The sequence below is a fragment of the Daldinia childiae genome (assembly GCF_008694065.1).
Source record: "Daldinia childiae strain JS-1345 chromosome Unknown Scaffold6, whole genome shotgun sequence".
Lineage (NCBI taxonomy): Eukaryota > Fungi > Ascomycota > Sordariomycetes > Xylariales > Hypoxylaceae > Daldinia > Daldinia childiae.
This window is the reverse complement of record NW_022984647.1, coordinates 1,512,753-1,527,462: the sequence shown is the minus strand read 5'-3', so window position 1 is coordinate 1,527,462 and position 14,710 is coordinate 1,512,753. Positions and strand designations below refer to the sequence as shown.

General features: G+C 45.6%; 5 protein-coding genes across 5 annotated transcripts; 3 read left to right on the top strand and 2 right to left on the bottom strand.

Annotated features, from left to right (window-relative positions):
* Positions 1-737: 737 nt before the first annotated feature.
* On the top strand, positions 738-2,034 carry GL218_06326 (uncharacterized protein; the record flags this gene model as incomplete). The annotated part of the gene is made up of 2 exons (XM_033583033.1): positions 738-937; positions 1,023-2,034. The coding sequence occupies 2 exons, from the start codon at positions 738-740 to the stop codon at positions 2,032-2,034; spliced, it is 1,212 nt and encodes a 403-aa protein (XP_033433772.1).
* A 212-nt stretch (positions 2,035-2,246) lies between these two features.
* On the bottom strand, positions 2,247-2,749 carry GL218_06325 (uncharacterized protein; the record flags this gene model as incomplete). Its single annotated transcript, XM_033583032.1, has 4 exons — positions 2,247-2,328; positions 2,403-2,473; positions 2,543-2,614; positions 2,741-2,749. 4 exons carry the CDS (start codon positions 2,747-2,749, stop codon positions 2,247-2,249), a joined length of 234 nt encoding a protein of 77 aa, XP_033433773.1.
* A 577-nt stretch (positions 2,750-3,326) lies between these two features.
* On the top strand, positions 3,327-4,274 carry GL218_06324 (uncharacterized protein; the record flags this gene model as incomplete). Its single annotated transcript, XM_033583031.1, has 3 exons — positions 3,327-3,432; positions 3,496-3,628; positions 3,716-4,274. 3 exons carry the CDS (start codon positions 3,327-3,329, stop codon positions 4,272-4,274), a joined length of 798 nt encoding a protein of 265 aa, XP_033433774.1.
* An 817-nt stretch (positions 4,275-5,091) lies between these two features.
* On the top strand, positions 5,092-6,525 carry GL218_06323 (uncharacterized protein; the record flags this gene model as incomplete). Its single annotated transcript, XM_033583030.1, has 1 exon — positions 5,092-6,525. One exon carries the CDS (start codon positions 5,092-5,094, stop codon positions 6,523-6,525), a length of 1,434 nt encoding a protein of 477 aa, XP_033433775.1.
* Positions 6,526-11,212: 4,687 nt separating this feature from the next.
* On the bottom strand, positions 11,213-12,773 carry GL218_06322 (Vacuolar protein sorting-associated protein atg6; the record flags this gene model as incomplete). Its single annotated transcript, XM_033583029.1, has 2 exons — positions 11,213-12,639; positions 12,689-12,773. The coding sequence occupies 2 exons, from the start codon at positions 12,771-12,773 to the stop codon at positions 11,213-11,215; spliced, it is 1,512 nt and encodes a 503-aa protein (XP_033433776.1).
* Positions 12,774-14,710: the final 1,937 nt, after the last annotated feature.

The following is a 14,710-nucleotide window of genomic DNA, read 5'->3' as shown; positions in this document are numbered from 1 at the left end:
GTTCCAACACGGCCATTGATCGTTTGTTAAAATACCTACTTGTTCTTTAGACTTATAAGCTCATCTTTTGTCTAGCGAAATACTAGATGTGGAGGATGGCTTGGTATAGGATTCTGCTAGTTGTGGCTATTGAACTTTACTAGAGAGCAAACACGTAATTGTTGTTTGAGTTGGTTGATAGTCAGAGGGCGTCGTTTCTAGTCCTATGACTGATATATAATCTTACTATGCGAACTGGTAGTATGCGAGAGACGAATAGGGGCTTAAAACAAGTAACTCGAAAAGGGAATGTTTCGAAACTTTATCTGGATTAAAAATAGAATATGGTGGAGGAAATAGTATTGATATCTTCTTAATGTAAAGAAAATGATATTGTATTGGGAAATATTCAAGGTTCGATTCGTATAGAGTTAACTCTATTATTAGTATAACTGACGCTTACATAATGCATTGCTATAGGAGGTTAGGTATCTCCAATATTAGATAAAGTTTCAATTTTTATCTCTATTCAAATAATTAATTCCGATAAGCGGAATGACGCCATAAAGGAAGTGGGGCTACATCATGAGATTCACGACAACTCTAGACTACCTAATGAATGTAATAAGGTACCTACCTATATAATATATGTATATTCAACTTAGACATTGATACTTTTAGATCCCTCCTAAATTACTCTCATACCTAGATCCGGCAGTCTAACTAATACCACTAATTAGTTATTAGAAGTATCCAAAATGTCATTCACTTCCATCCCCATCTTAGATCTAGCCCTCTCTAGGGATGCGCAGACAAAACCGCAGTTTCTAGCCGACCTACGACATGCCTTAATGGAGGTTGGTTTTCTATATCTTAAAAACGTCGGTATTCCGAACGAGCTCTGGCAACAAGTCATATCGGAAGGAAAGGCGTTTTTCGACATACCAAAGGAAGAAAAGTAAGTCCAAATATATCATATTAATAACGAGAATATGCAAGGGGTATAAGTGATTCTATAAGCTCATGTAAATCCTGCTTTGAAGGCTTAAGATCGAGATGAAGAACGCGCCGTCATTCCTGGGCTACTCGCAGCTCTCGGCCGAGATTACAGCCGGCAAGATAGACCATAGGGAACAGATCGACCTGTCTACAGAACATCCTATCCCGAAGTCCGACGCGCCGCTATATGAGAATTTACTCGCGCCTAATCAATGGCCCTCGCAAGAGGTATTGCCCAACTTCCGCGCAGTCTACACTGACTACATAAGACGCATGGGCACTATCTCGATAGAATTCACATCCCTGATCGCAGAGGCCATCGAGCTACCTTCCGATGCGTTTAACCGGTATTTCGATCCGGATCAGCAGCACAAGTTGAAGATCGTTAAATATCCCGATGTATCCGAATTAGGGCTGGGTGATGGTGTTGAAGGCCAAGGAGTTGGTCCGCATAAGGATAGTATGTTGACAAGTTATCTATTGCAAGCAAGCAACCATAGGGGATTGCAGGTCCAAAATATGCAAGGTAAATGGATCGACTGCCCACCGATCGACGGCACATTAGTAGTGGCTATCGGACAAGGCTTAGAGGCCCTGACACAAGGAGTTTGCGCGTCGACAACCCATAGGGTCCTGTCACCTGAGGCGGGTAAGGGTGCGAGATTCTCGATCCCATTCTTCCAGGGCGTCCGAGCCTCTACGACGTTCGAGGAGCTGGACGAGGTCGGCGTCGGGCAAGTGCCAGAGGGGATCAAGCAGCGGCGGCAGAAAGTACTGGAAGCGAATGGGGGTAGGCTTGATGATGTCGAGTTTACCTTTAGGAAGGGCGGTGTAGCATCGACGCTGGGCGAGGCAACACTAAGAAATAGAGTCAAGAGTCACCCAGATGTGGGGGAGAGATGGTATCCGGACATCTTGAAAGACATACGAGAGCAGCAGGCCAAAGAGGCGGCTCAGAAGCAAGAGGCGCAAGGAACGTCGAACAATGCCAACACCCCTGCGAGCGGAGGGGTTGTAGATATCAACACCCAGGCGCAAGCAGTGGAAGCACACTAATAACGTGTGCACTACCATATACAAAAAGCGAATCATCAAGATGTGAGAAAAATCTCAGTTAACTCAGTGCAATCTCATTAATCAAAGTCGCGTCGTGACCTCATAGCAACACACCCATATAAGACCTCTCTGCTAAACACCAAGTGCGCCAATCGCTATGCCCATTGTTCACCTGTTTGATCGTTCCGTACGGATACAGACCATCGTTTTGTCTATTTAGCTGGAGGAGCGTCGTGGCCGGGGAAACAATCGGCGATGGACTTGTTGTGCTTATTGACAGCGTGCTCGTTGAGCCTATTAGGAGAGTACGGTTAGTTGGTGAATTCTAACTGGGCACTGCTAGGTAAATATTGAACAGGATTACGTACTGAGGCGCACGGGTAGTCTTCAAGAAGGTCGATTTGCAGATCTGGCACTGGATATCCATAGCCTTGACATTCTAATAGATCCCATGTAAGTCAGTGGAGATGATCTTCGTTATAAATAAGATCGTCATATCAAGACTTACCGACTTCAACTGCGACTTGGCGACCTTGCTGTCCTTCGCATTGCGCTCGCGCTTCTGCGCAGCCTTGGCTCCCTAGTTGCGAGAATTAGTACGTTGTTGTCCTCTATTTTCGGAGTTGGCCGGTTTTCAGGCTGTTCCTCCTCCTCCTCCTCTCTTCTCCGAATAGGAGCGTTGGGAAAGCGGGATAAGACAACTTACGTTACCCATTATGCTAATAGAAGAAAAAAAGGAAGGTAGACTTGAAGGTAATGCAAAGACCCTCTTTAACTAGCGACTGAGGTATGGAGATCGGGATAGCGGTTAGGTGTTGCGAAAGATGGGAAAATTCGGGGATTCAGGATGGATTTGGAAGGAAATAGATTTTACTTTTTTCTACACTAACAGACTTAAAAGCCGATGCAAGAGAAGAGCAGGGATCTTCGGCGCTAAGTTGAATCTAAATCTATTTTGGGGGCCATTCTTACTTCTAGAACGTTTCGGGCAAACACACGGGCCACTTACTCTTTTTTATCTGAAAAGTTAGGAGGTATTACCTAACACATCCGTATATGATTTACTATGTAGGACATATTAGTTTTGACACTTACTATTTACATATACTATTTACATATTGGTATATCATTACTATTACCTGACTGTGTTTGGTACATAATTCAGCTTCATAATTTTGAATATATCAGCACATAAAGTCGTCTTGTTTCAAATAAATGATTGCTCATAAATCAGATTAACTATCTTTAACTAAAACATACGACAAAAGAATAGAATAGTAACTAGTGTCAAAATGTTGGACCAGAGTCTACTCCCAAACAACATCTCGCTTGAGCAATTCCAACAACTATTAGGCAGATATGAGTCTTTAATTGAGTCGATATCGTTAGCTAAAGGGAGTACGTGTTCTAAACAGTCATATACCTAATGCCAATATTCGCGGGGCTAATCACTACAAATAGCCAAGCCCGGTCAAAAGACTCTGTTGGAGCTGGATCAATTCAGATACCGCGATGCCGTCACCACGTATGGCTCAGAGGAGTCAAAGCGTACAATGACGCTTAACGATGTTAAAACATTGGTTGATTGGAAGCTGTAAGTCTAGTCTGGTTTGTTTGAATCCATACCGCCATCCGGCACGTCTTATTCTCGGGCCGCCCTGGCTCTAACTTATTAGTTCAGGCGCCATGGCAAATTCCGCCCGACACTCATGAAACTCGTTTCCTCAAATGACGATGCACTTGTAGAGCGCATTATCCGGGAAGCAGTAGAAGAATATCGAACCAGCTTGGATACGTCTAAAGCAGTACGCACCATCACTAATCTGAAAGGGATTGGCCCTGCTACAGCATCCCTTTTGCTCTCGGTGCATGATTCTCATGGTGTCATCTTCTTCTCGGACGAAGTATTCTATTGGCTATGTCGTAATGGACAAAAGTCTCCCATCAAGTATAACGCTAAAGAGTATCAGGAGTTAAGTACTGCAGCTCAGATGCTAACCAAACGGCTAAGGGTTGATGCTGTTGATGTTGAGAAAGTGGCTTACGTATTAATAAATGAGGGAGCATCAGATGCGACGTCCGGGGATGCAAAGACTGCTTCCCCGTCAGACGTCAAACCTACGCAGGTGGATTCATCAAGGAAACCGGCGAAGAGGAAGAGTAATATCTCCAACGACGCCACGGATCTTCAAATACAGGTTCGCCGATCAAAACGAGGTAAAACCGCCACACCAATATAATCTAGGGACACCGGGAACTGCATCTCAATTTACATGATCAATTTACATGATTGCATAAGCTCCCGTATAATCTTCGGAAAATAAAGATGATACGACGTCGGTGTGCCCGGGAGGCTGTCTAACATATCCGAGATGCTTGAGGCTTTTCTGTCTTGTTGACACTGGTTGACATGTCCAGCCTACTCAGCGTATGATCGGTCCAACGGCCCGTGGGAGCGTCGTTCAGGAGCCGCATTGGGCTAACCAATAGCCAAGACGCCCTAGACCCGTATCGGCTCTAGTAAATTGGTGCCAGGGTCTGGGTACCAAGCCAAGAGATCTCTATTTCGGAGTCTGTTGCCGAAGATTAACGCACCTAGGATATCAGATGCAGTTCAACGTTAGACAACGTGACAACGTCTGATTGCGTTTCCTTGATCCCTTCTAGACCGCACCCGTGGGTCTTCGCTTCTCAATGCCTAGGAGTGCCTAAGAGTGCCTAGGAATGCCTAGGAATGCCTAGGAATGCCTAGTATAGCCGCTCCATATCCAAACGACCCAAACAAAACCTCTCTTTTACTTCGCCGTCCGACTACAGATGGCTAGTACTCGTGCCCCCCACGGGAGATTATGCACCCCCACGAGTGTGTCGTCGCTGTCCTTCTCATATCTACTAAGAGGATGGCTCTCCCATATGAGTTTCTGCTCATACATTTATTTTGGTCAGGTAACAAGGAGTTCTGCTTTAAATTTATGGGATAAGAGCAATTCCTTTGATATATCTTTGCTACGAAATTGAAGAATTAAATCGGACCTTACGCGATAGAAGTAGGTAGCCATGGCAGTCGACTTATCTCTACCAGACTTGGATCCTATTCCGCTTCCCGAAAGATTCGCCAATATCAAGCGGAAATTGATTGCTGGCAACGAGAAAGCAGTTGCCGATTCATTCTATCGTCTTCTTGGTCGGTTGAGGAAAGAGGCAGAACGCATCGCAGCCGCTAAGTCCGATATAATACCATCAATTGACTACCTAGATATATATGATCTAGCTAAGGTGGGTATTTTCCGGGACGCACTAAAGGAGAGAGGCGTTGCTATCATACGAAGGGTTGTCCCGTCGAATGTAGCCGTATCATGGAAGGAGGAGACGCAGGAGTACCAAAGACACAACCCGCCTATCAAAGGCATCCCGCGTCATGATCCGCAACTATACGAGTTGTTTTGGAGTCCGGGGCAAGTTCGAGCTCGTGCCGACTCACGACTACTCGAAGTACAGAGATTTATTATGAGAGTGTGGCATTCGAATAATGAGGAGGCCCTCGTGAGTAGCAATCACGCAGTAGCCTATGCAGACCGCATTAGAATGCGGAAACCCGGCGATACTTTCCTCGCATCTGGTCCGCACATAGATAACGGGAGCGTAGAAAGGTGGGAGTCGGACGGCTACGGACGTGCAGGCGCCTACGCCAAAATCTTCCAAGGGCGATGGGAAGAATACGACCCATGGGATAGCGGCGCCCGTCTTCGTGTAACTTCGGACCTCTACAACGGCGCCGGTTCGTGTAGCATGTTTCGAATGTTCCAAGGCTGGCTTTCGCTATCCTCGATCCCACCCGGCGGCGGCTCCCTACTCGCCTGCCCCATGCTCCAACTCACAACCGCATATCTTCTCCTCCGCCCCTTCTTCTCTCCACGCCTAAAGTCAGGTCCAAACTTCCTCCACGAGGATAACTGGAAGCTGCACGTGGCGCAGAACAGCGTTATTCAGGGTGCCGTGCCAGGGAGCGGGATTCAGGAGCTAAGCGATGCTCTACACCCGCATCTTAGACTGAATAAGACGATGGTGTCGATTCCACACGTCGAGCCCGGCGACTACGTGCTGTGGCATCCGGACGCTGTACATGCGCCCGACGCTGTCCACGCCGGAGTATCAGACTCCAGCGTGCTGTACGTCCCTGCGTGTCCATTGACGCAGACCAACGCACTGTATCTAGCTCGGCAGCGCAAGGCGTTTCTCCTCGGCGACCCGGCGCCCGACTTCGAGAGCGGCGGACGTCGCGGCGAGCGCGAGTACTTGGGCCGACCCGGGGTCCAGGACGTCAACGACGCGGGCGGAGAGGAGGGTCTCAGGTCCATGGGCCTGTTGCCGTGGGACGAGAAGGCAGGATGTGTGGATAGAGCTGAGGCGGAGTTGTTGAGGCTAGCGAATAGTATATTGTTCCCGGATCGGTATGATATGATGGCGAGGAGGGGGGCTAAGAGACTTTGATGCGGTGGTTGGATTGTTATGATACTGGCTTGGGTTAATGGGTGTAAGGCGTGTTATGGGAATGGTTAGATCGGATTGGGTTGGGTTGGGTTGGGTTGGATTAGGGTTCGGAGGGAGTACTTTGAGATTGAGGTATTTGGTGTTAGAGGAAGAGTTAGTTAGTTATACTAGGTAATGTCTGAACGTATACCTACCTCCTAGGTAGGGTAATATATTATGAATTCCTTATGCAATGTAGCTAGCGGACAACCTAGTATGAATAATATTATTACCTATGCGACAACAACATCAGTATTTTCAATCATCCACTACATAAAATGTCCATTTCTCTATCCCATTAAGGTAACTTTTTCACCTCTCAATCCATCAAAAATCATGACGTTGTCCAAAAACCCCAAACCACTACGTACATACATACGTACATACCTTAGGTATATGAAGCCTCTTCACAGCGATGAAATTCCCATGGCTACCCAAACTCCGAAACTTCGGAACCTCATATTTACCGCCTTGGTAGCTCAATTGGCTAGAGCGTGGGACTTTTAAAAAACAAACAAAAAAACCAAAAAAGACCGGACTCTCCGGACTAGTTGTTATAGAGGTATCCCAAGGTTGCGGGTTCGACCCCCGCCTGAGGCGTTTAGTTTTTGCCATGGACGCCCACTTAGTGTTGTGGGTTGCATGTTATGCACTATAGGGCTTACTTTTTTTACTTTTTACTTTCTGGGGAAGAAAAAGGTAACTGATTGGTTAAGTGCAGGTCTGTATGACCGGTCAGCCCTAACTATTATATCATAGGTTTAGATAATTTTAAAGCGCTGAGTTTTTAATTATATTCAAATACCTCTTCACTTAAGTCTACCTAGGTATTCAAGATTCTAGCAGTAAAGAGTTGGCGATAATCAGTTACAACTTTTTTAAAACCAGTGGGATAAGGTGAGCTAAGAAAGCTATTAGTAAGATATTGCCAGGCGGTGGGTTAGAGCGAGACTAGCGCACCAGATTCCTCCCCCTTTTTCTTGGTTTGGTAGTTATATAAAAACCAATGATAATAGATTTGATGAACGCTTGATTAGGAACATATCTGGTCTTGGCTATCGTAGAAGGGATATTTGATATGAGTATATTTATTCTCGTTACTACGAGATAGGGCAAGAAGGACTAAGACAGCGTCGTTATTCCGCAGAGACCTCCAAGCTATCTAACTATGGGAACCTATAAATATAACTACCTTGCATATTAAAGTATCCTTTGCTCTACACAAGTCAATCTTCGATTCCTAGTGCAGACCGTGTTTCTTAAATCTAGCATTGATAATTCCTAATAAATACCACGCTTCCCTTTCGAAATGACTCCAATGCATCATCTTCTCCACCACTCCGAATAACGAGCTATCCGTGGATTCTTCATCTTCTTCGGATTCTTCTCCATTTTCAGATTCTATATCCAGGACCATTTCTTTGTTCCGAATCCCTCCTAATATTGAATAGAGAGGAATTATTTATCAGGAAGTAGCAACCTTTAGGTAGCTCTCCCCTGAGAGGGTCTCACTGCGCCCCCATTCTAGCGCTAAGGTGATGGCGATGAAATTTTCCATGCCCTATTGTGTCTGGTATTGCTTTAGACTTCTTTGGGATATCATTACGAAGCAGGAAACTCCCCAAAAGTCTTTAATCCCCTAGATAAAGGCTTTTTGTAGGTATCGCTGTGTGTCTTTGGCATCTTGGAGTTGCCGTACGGTATGTATGGGGTACTCAAGATCGGCATAAAAAATAGCTTGAACCATGAGGTGAAATGGTCTTGTTCGTGTGCAGTTAGTCCCTAGGAAACTACATCGATAATATTGTAGGATATTTTAGATTTAACCAAGGAATCTATACTAGGGTGAGCAATTGGATAGCATGAAGAGTGATAGCTAGATACGTACGTAGTTCTAAAGTCGATGCTAACTTCCAGTACCTCAGAATTGTTATCGTCAAAAGTCCCTGTATTAACAGGTCCATAGTGGGTTATATGTAAGTATCGTAGCCTGGCTGGTCGCCCTGTGCTTTGCTTTCTGCCTGACTAGCGTTGGTATTGTCGTTGACGCTGGTCTGAGCCCTGGCGCTGGAGTTGGTGTTGGCTAGAGCTTCGAAATGGTCGACGAGATCGTCTTCCATTTGCTCCACGGACATGAAGCCGGTGGTATCCTGGACATCCACCTGAACATCCTCCATAGCTTCTGGGAGAGTTTCCACCTGCTCCGGGATGTCAATCTACATGGGTGTTGCGGCCAGAACTACAAAGTCTTTTAGGTAGTCAGTCAGCCGGCCATTTCTTGAAAGTGGACGTGGCAGACTAATAAAACGTACTTACAATTGTAGGAGAGACATATGTAGTTGGCATAATGTTAAGAATAGTTTATAAGTAATGAAGTATCCCAGATCGGGTTTAAAGTGAAAGGGTATGTAATAGAAATTATGGTAGGTTATTGGTATTGGGTAGTTAGTTCATTCGTCACTATGTTACTTATGACGTATAGATTTGAAGTTTATTGAGGAGGTGAGTTGTAAAGAAAGAAAGAGAGGAAGAAAAACAGATTGGATGCGACAAACAGGTAGCGTAATTATACCCGGTGTCCTGGGCGGTGACTTTTCCTGCCTGGCAGAAAATACCTACCTAGGTAGGTACCTAAGGTAGGTAGATGCCTACATAAAGCAGTAGCTTCCTCAGGAAGTAAGTTGAGCAACATGTACTTGCAGCAATTAATAGTACAATTAAGTGTGACTCAACCACCAAGGAAGGTTCTTACCGTTGATGAAGATGATATAATGCAATAGCGATCTAAAACTTCCACTTGTATACAATAGACAAGGCAGGAACTTAAGCACTTGTACACCTAAGGTAAAACAATCAACAAACTTAATGCAAACTTAATACAAACTTAATGAGCTGAATTTAATTGTCTCGGAAGGTAGAATACATATGGCAACCGTACCTCCTCATAATTTCGAAAGATGTTCATAATTGACAGAAGAACCCCTAATATTTCTTACAACATCTAATAAAAATTACGCGACGATAATACAACTTTAATACCTCAAAATCAATAACTCTAGCACAATATCCCATATTAGCTAGTAAACAGCATTAGGCAGTCATCGACCACTATTCATTAAGTGCTTGCCTGACTACATATCACCAACTGGCTGGGCAGTCGGGAAACAACCTTCACAGGAGAGGAGACTACCAAAGAAAATCTAATAGTACTTTGACAATATTTGGTCCCGAACAAGGCCCTTGACACAACCGGATTAGTGGGAGCCGGGCTTAATGCCTCGATATACCGCTCGGCTCAGCACTCCTAGAGCATCCTCTGTCTAGAAACTTTGGAGCAGACCCCATGTACCATAGTATCTCAACGATCAAAACATAGGAGGCGATCACTTCATTCAGAATAACATCCACCTTGTCGGCGAGACTAAAGTCCGTATGAAAACTACGCGGGGATTCTTGAAACTTCAAGCAACATGATTAGCAACAACTGGGCCTGTCACGGGGCGGGGAAAGAGACGCTGGAAACAGCTTACCTGTCACAAGCAATTCTAAGCTAACTATGGGAACCTGTGGCCATATATACTGGGTGTATCCCCCGGCACAAATGCATCTGGGATGTCGATGGGACCACTGACAAAAAAGTGGCATTTTGGGGGTGATGAGGAGGGCCCAATAAGACGGTGTAGTGCATGCTACCGAAGATTAAATAAAGAGACGCCTTGGGACAAGACATATAGACACCACCACCGCCACCATTACAACCATCATCCGCCATCAGGTGGAACCAAACGGCACGGAAACAACGAAGTTGTTCCGCAAGGAACTCTAAACTATCTAAGAGGTTCTACGTCTATACATACTAAACATGTCTTTGTTCTAGATGTCTCATCTAGAATCCTGTCACCATCCCCGCAATAACATCTACTACCACAACTACTATCACTACCGGCCTGCTCAGATCATTCGTTGCCCCCTTTCCCCATTACTGATGCCAACGCAATCGCTGCGGCAACCGTGGTCGGCGCTGTCGTGATAGTCCATGGGATGATCGAGGGGTTCCTTTCCTAGGTTGGTTAAAGGCGAGGCGGATGATAAAGTCGAATGGAGTAATGGGTGGAGCTGAAGTATATTACATAGTATGTTAGGCACTCATGAGATATCATTGTCTACCAAGTCAAACACATACATGAGATGTTAAGTTAGTAATATCAGAAGGGTCAAACGATTGAGTTATCTGAAGACTGTATTAGCATAGCGAGTCGATATTCTAACTTGTAATCACAGTTTATAATTAACTCACTATGATATCAAGTTGTGTCTAAAAATCTAAGAATATTGGTGAAATTGATGTGGATGGACTTAGATAAAAGCTTACATAGATATAGCTATACTGGAGTTTATTTATATCTGAGGCTTGACTGTTATACCGTAGCAACATCACCTATAATTGTTAAACCACAAAAGTATAGTAATGAGCAATAAAGACTGATACAAATATAGCCCCCTAAAAGTACATTGGATATCTAATATATAATGACTCTAACAGCATTAATGCCCTAGTTATGACAGCAGTGTAAACCGTCTTGCCAGTTTCCCGCAACGCCAAACACCATCTCTAACCCATCATAAAAACCAGGCGCTAGCTAGAACATCAACGTACGTTTGATATGTGACTCACGTTGCTCGCGTGTGCGATCAGAAACTTGCAACATGTAAGAGCAAACTTGCATGCCTTGGTCCAGCTCTCGTCGTTATTCATGCCCAACTTAATACTAAAGTGGCCTATCCGGTCGTCGCCGATCTTGTCTCCCTCAATCTTGTAAGGGAGCGCTAGCGGGTTTGCTGCGTACTCGCCCCGACTGCTGCTTTCTTTCGTCTGCTGATGGACGAAGACCCCGAGCTGTCTTACGAGCTCTAAGAAAGCCACCATTCCTTGGTCGAACTTGCGGTTCCACAGCATCTGCAGGGGAAGGTCGCCTGAGGAGAATAGCTCTAGTACGGTCTTCTTGGGTCCTGGTGGAGGCCCGCTTCGGTGTCCGCCTAGTCGACTGGCAGATGGAGATGGGTAATCGTAGCGGATAATCTTGGATGTTGAGCCCATGGGCAACGGCTCGTATCCCTCAAATTTGTACCCTAGCTTATCAGCAACGGTGACGACCAGTAGCAATGCTTGGCCCCAAGCGGCATTGATTTCCGGCCAATCTACGGGCTTTGCTGATAACCTACCCAGCCTAAGCCCGTTGATTGTCGCGAAGTGACCATCATGGTGTATTGAAAATGTATCATTATAGACGTTTGCTCGCTGGAGTTTCGTAAGGAGCTGCGAGTCGTAATCGAACTTGGAATTTATGCTGTCTTTTTCGTTCTGGAACTCAGAGAGCTTTACTGCAAATGCATTGCGTTCTCTCCAGAACTGCTCTTCCTCGGCATCTAGTGCCTGCGACTCCCCCTCGAGAGCTGCAATTTCGAGGTCAAGTGTCGCCTTTTCTTTCTCTAGCGCCAATAGCTGCTTGAATGACTCTTGCTCTTCCTTGCGCGCTATTTCCACAGCCTTTTCTGATTCGACAATGTCCTCCTCGCTGGGTACATCGGCCTGGACTTGTTTGAGGAAAGCTGCGTAAGCGTCTCGTTCCCGTGCTGTGGATTCTAGCTTCTTCTGGAGCCCGTCTACTAACATCTCCGTACATTCAACACAGACGGGATGGTCTATATCTGAACGCGCGGATAAGATCTCGAAAAGTTTATTAACGCGCTCGGCTTCGTGGGGTTGCGTAGGTTTCCTTCCGTCATTACGTTGGCCACTGGACATCGATGTTCGGCGTTGCTGCCTCGGAGTTTGGGACTCTACCGGAGGAGTGAGCCTTGGAGGTGCTACTTGAGACTCTGTAAGGAGGACGAAGGACATGGCGGAACTATCGCGAGGTTGGCCATCGCCACGCAAAGCACTGCTATTTCTTTTAAAGGTTGCCGGTCCGGCATCCTTAGATACTCTATCATATAGTGCTCTCCTCTCAGTATCGTTGGGGTAAGTTAAGCGGGAAGAAGGCGATCGCTTCGGATGCTGCTGGGAGGACGTAGCTGGAAAATGTTAGTTGCATGCGACCATTCTTTGGATGGGCTATCAGACCAACGAGTAGATCAAATGCAGCTGGGTTTAGGTCTGCTAATGATCCATCTAGCTTAAGCGGAGCGCGGCACTTTTGGCAATACATGATGAATTTGGGGTATCTGCCATTAATTCCATGCTGCTATTATTGACTTTGAGGTATTGTTAGAAGAAGGTTTTGAATGGTGGCCGTGAATTGAGACGTCGACTTATGCATGTGCTTGGTACGTCATCAGCTGATCACTCAGGCACCTGTAGCGCTAGTAATTAGGCTGTGTTAGGGGGTGGTTGCAGCTGAGAAACATCTATGTAGGTACGTGTGGAGTATGTACTGAGTCATCAAGAAAGGTAGAGAAAAGCAAGCTAAGTACTTCAGGAAAGTACTGGTCTATGAGGTATCCACCCAGTTGCACCTAAGCGCGTACAGGAACCTTACATGTAACTATTCCATTGTCAGATAAGATACGATAAGATACGGACGCGCTTATCCACATTCATAGACGCGTTCATCATCAAAGCAGTTGCACATATCGAATATATCGAATTATGAACCTTTTCATTCCACCTTTTGTCTTCTTTTTAGAGATCATATAAAACGGATTGAATTGCAGCCGTCGAACCTATTTCGATACGTGCCGGCTATTCAGCCATGTCAGGGTAATTGGAATCATGGAACCACCTTCAAAAAAAACGAAACTTGGGCAAGCCCCTTATGATGATAATGATGACGATGATGAAGCAAATTTAGATGAGCTCTCTATGAGCCCCACTCAGTTTGATGCAAGGCAAGACCCTCTTTACCAGCTTGATAAGGGGAGGGCTAAGGCTGCGACGAGACTAAAGTCAGCCTTTGAACGTATATTTGAAAAGTATGGGAAGGATTTCACTGGTGTTGGTGATGAGATTGACCTTGAGACCGGGGAGGTAATTGTCAATAATGGACATCTTCTATCTCTAGACGACGAGAAAGATCGGAATAGGGAGGGTTCCGTCTTAAGTAATGAAGAAGAAGGAATTATAAAAGAGAAGAATACCCGGCCGATAGAAGACTCTGGCTCTAAATCTTTGATACCGACTAAATCACCAATACATAGTCCTTCTCCGGGGCTACATCCAGGGCTGAATCAACCAATCATGCCCGGTGAGTTCAATCACCAGCTGCTATATCCTGGGATGCAATTACATCCATTTGGTTCCCCTGATCCGTTCATGTTTGGACCTCCAATGTTCGGTAGTAGCCCTGTTGATCCGCTGTGGCAGTCCCCGGAGCTTCCACTGCCTATCTATCAGGATAGGTTTGGTTTTATTGGCCAGTCTATGGGGTATCACAATCAACCCGGATATAGACCATCAATAGCACCAGGGGGTTATAATAGTGGTTTCCTCGGTCCTCCTTTTCACCACCAGATACCAAAGAAAATTTCCCATGTAAAGACGACGGGGCGTAAAATCCTACCTCATCCGACACCGGCTACTAATGATTCCGATGAGGATGATATACTTTTGGGGGACAATACGCAAGAAATAGCGAAAATTACAACTGCGGAAAAGAACAAGGCCTCTTCATTGGCTTCAGCAACTAAGAAGGCAAAGCAAACGGGCCGGAATGATACGAAAGTAGATTCCGAGACTGTGACTGAACAAGCTTCTCATACCCTTCAGAAGTCACAGCGTAGGCGACCAAGAAAGGTAGCCGTGTCCGTAGAACAGCCATGTTCCAATACGAGGATGGTATCGCCACCACCGTCATCAGAAAATGAGTCTACGATAGCGGAGCAGGGTGCTGAAAAGCTAGCCCAAATTGAGGTTCTAATTCGGGCAATGCGCCCTTCTGATGTTCATAAGAAATCTTCGCGGAGTCGCAAGCAGATAGACTCCAGCGGCCAAATGTCAAAGACCAAGAATCGGCAAGGGCCAAAGACAGTTGATTTATCAAATTCTCTAGAAGAGGTGGCTTTAGAAGCTCCCGATCCTTCTCCAGGAGTAGACGAATCTAAGGAGCACGCAGAATCTGACACTTCTCAACATAGGGAGGTCACTCAG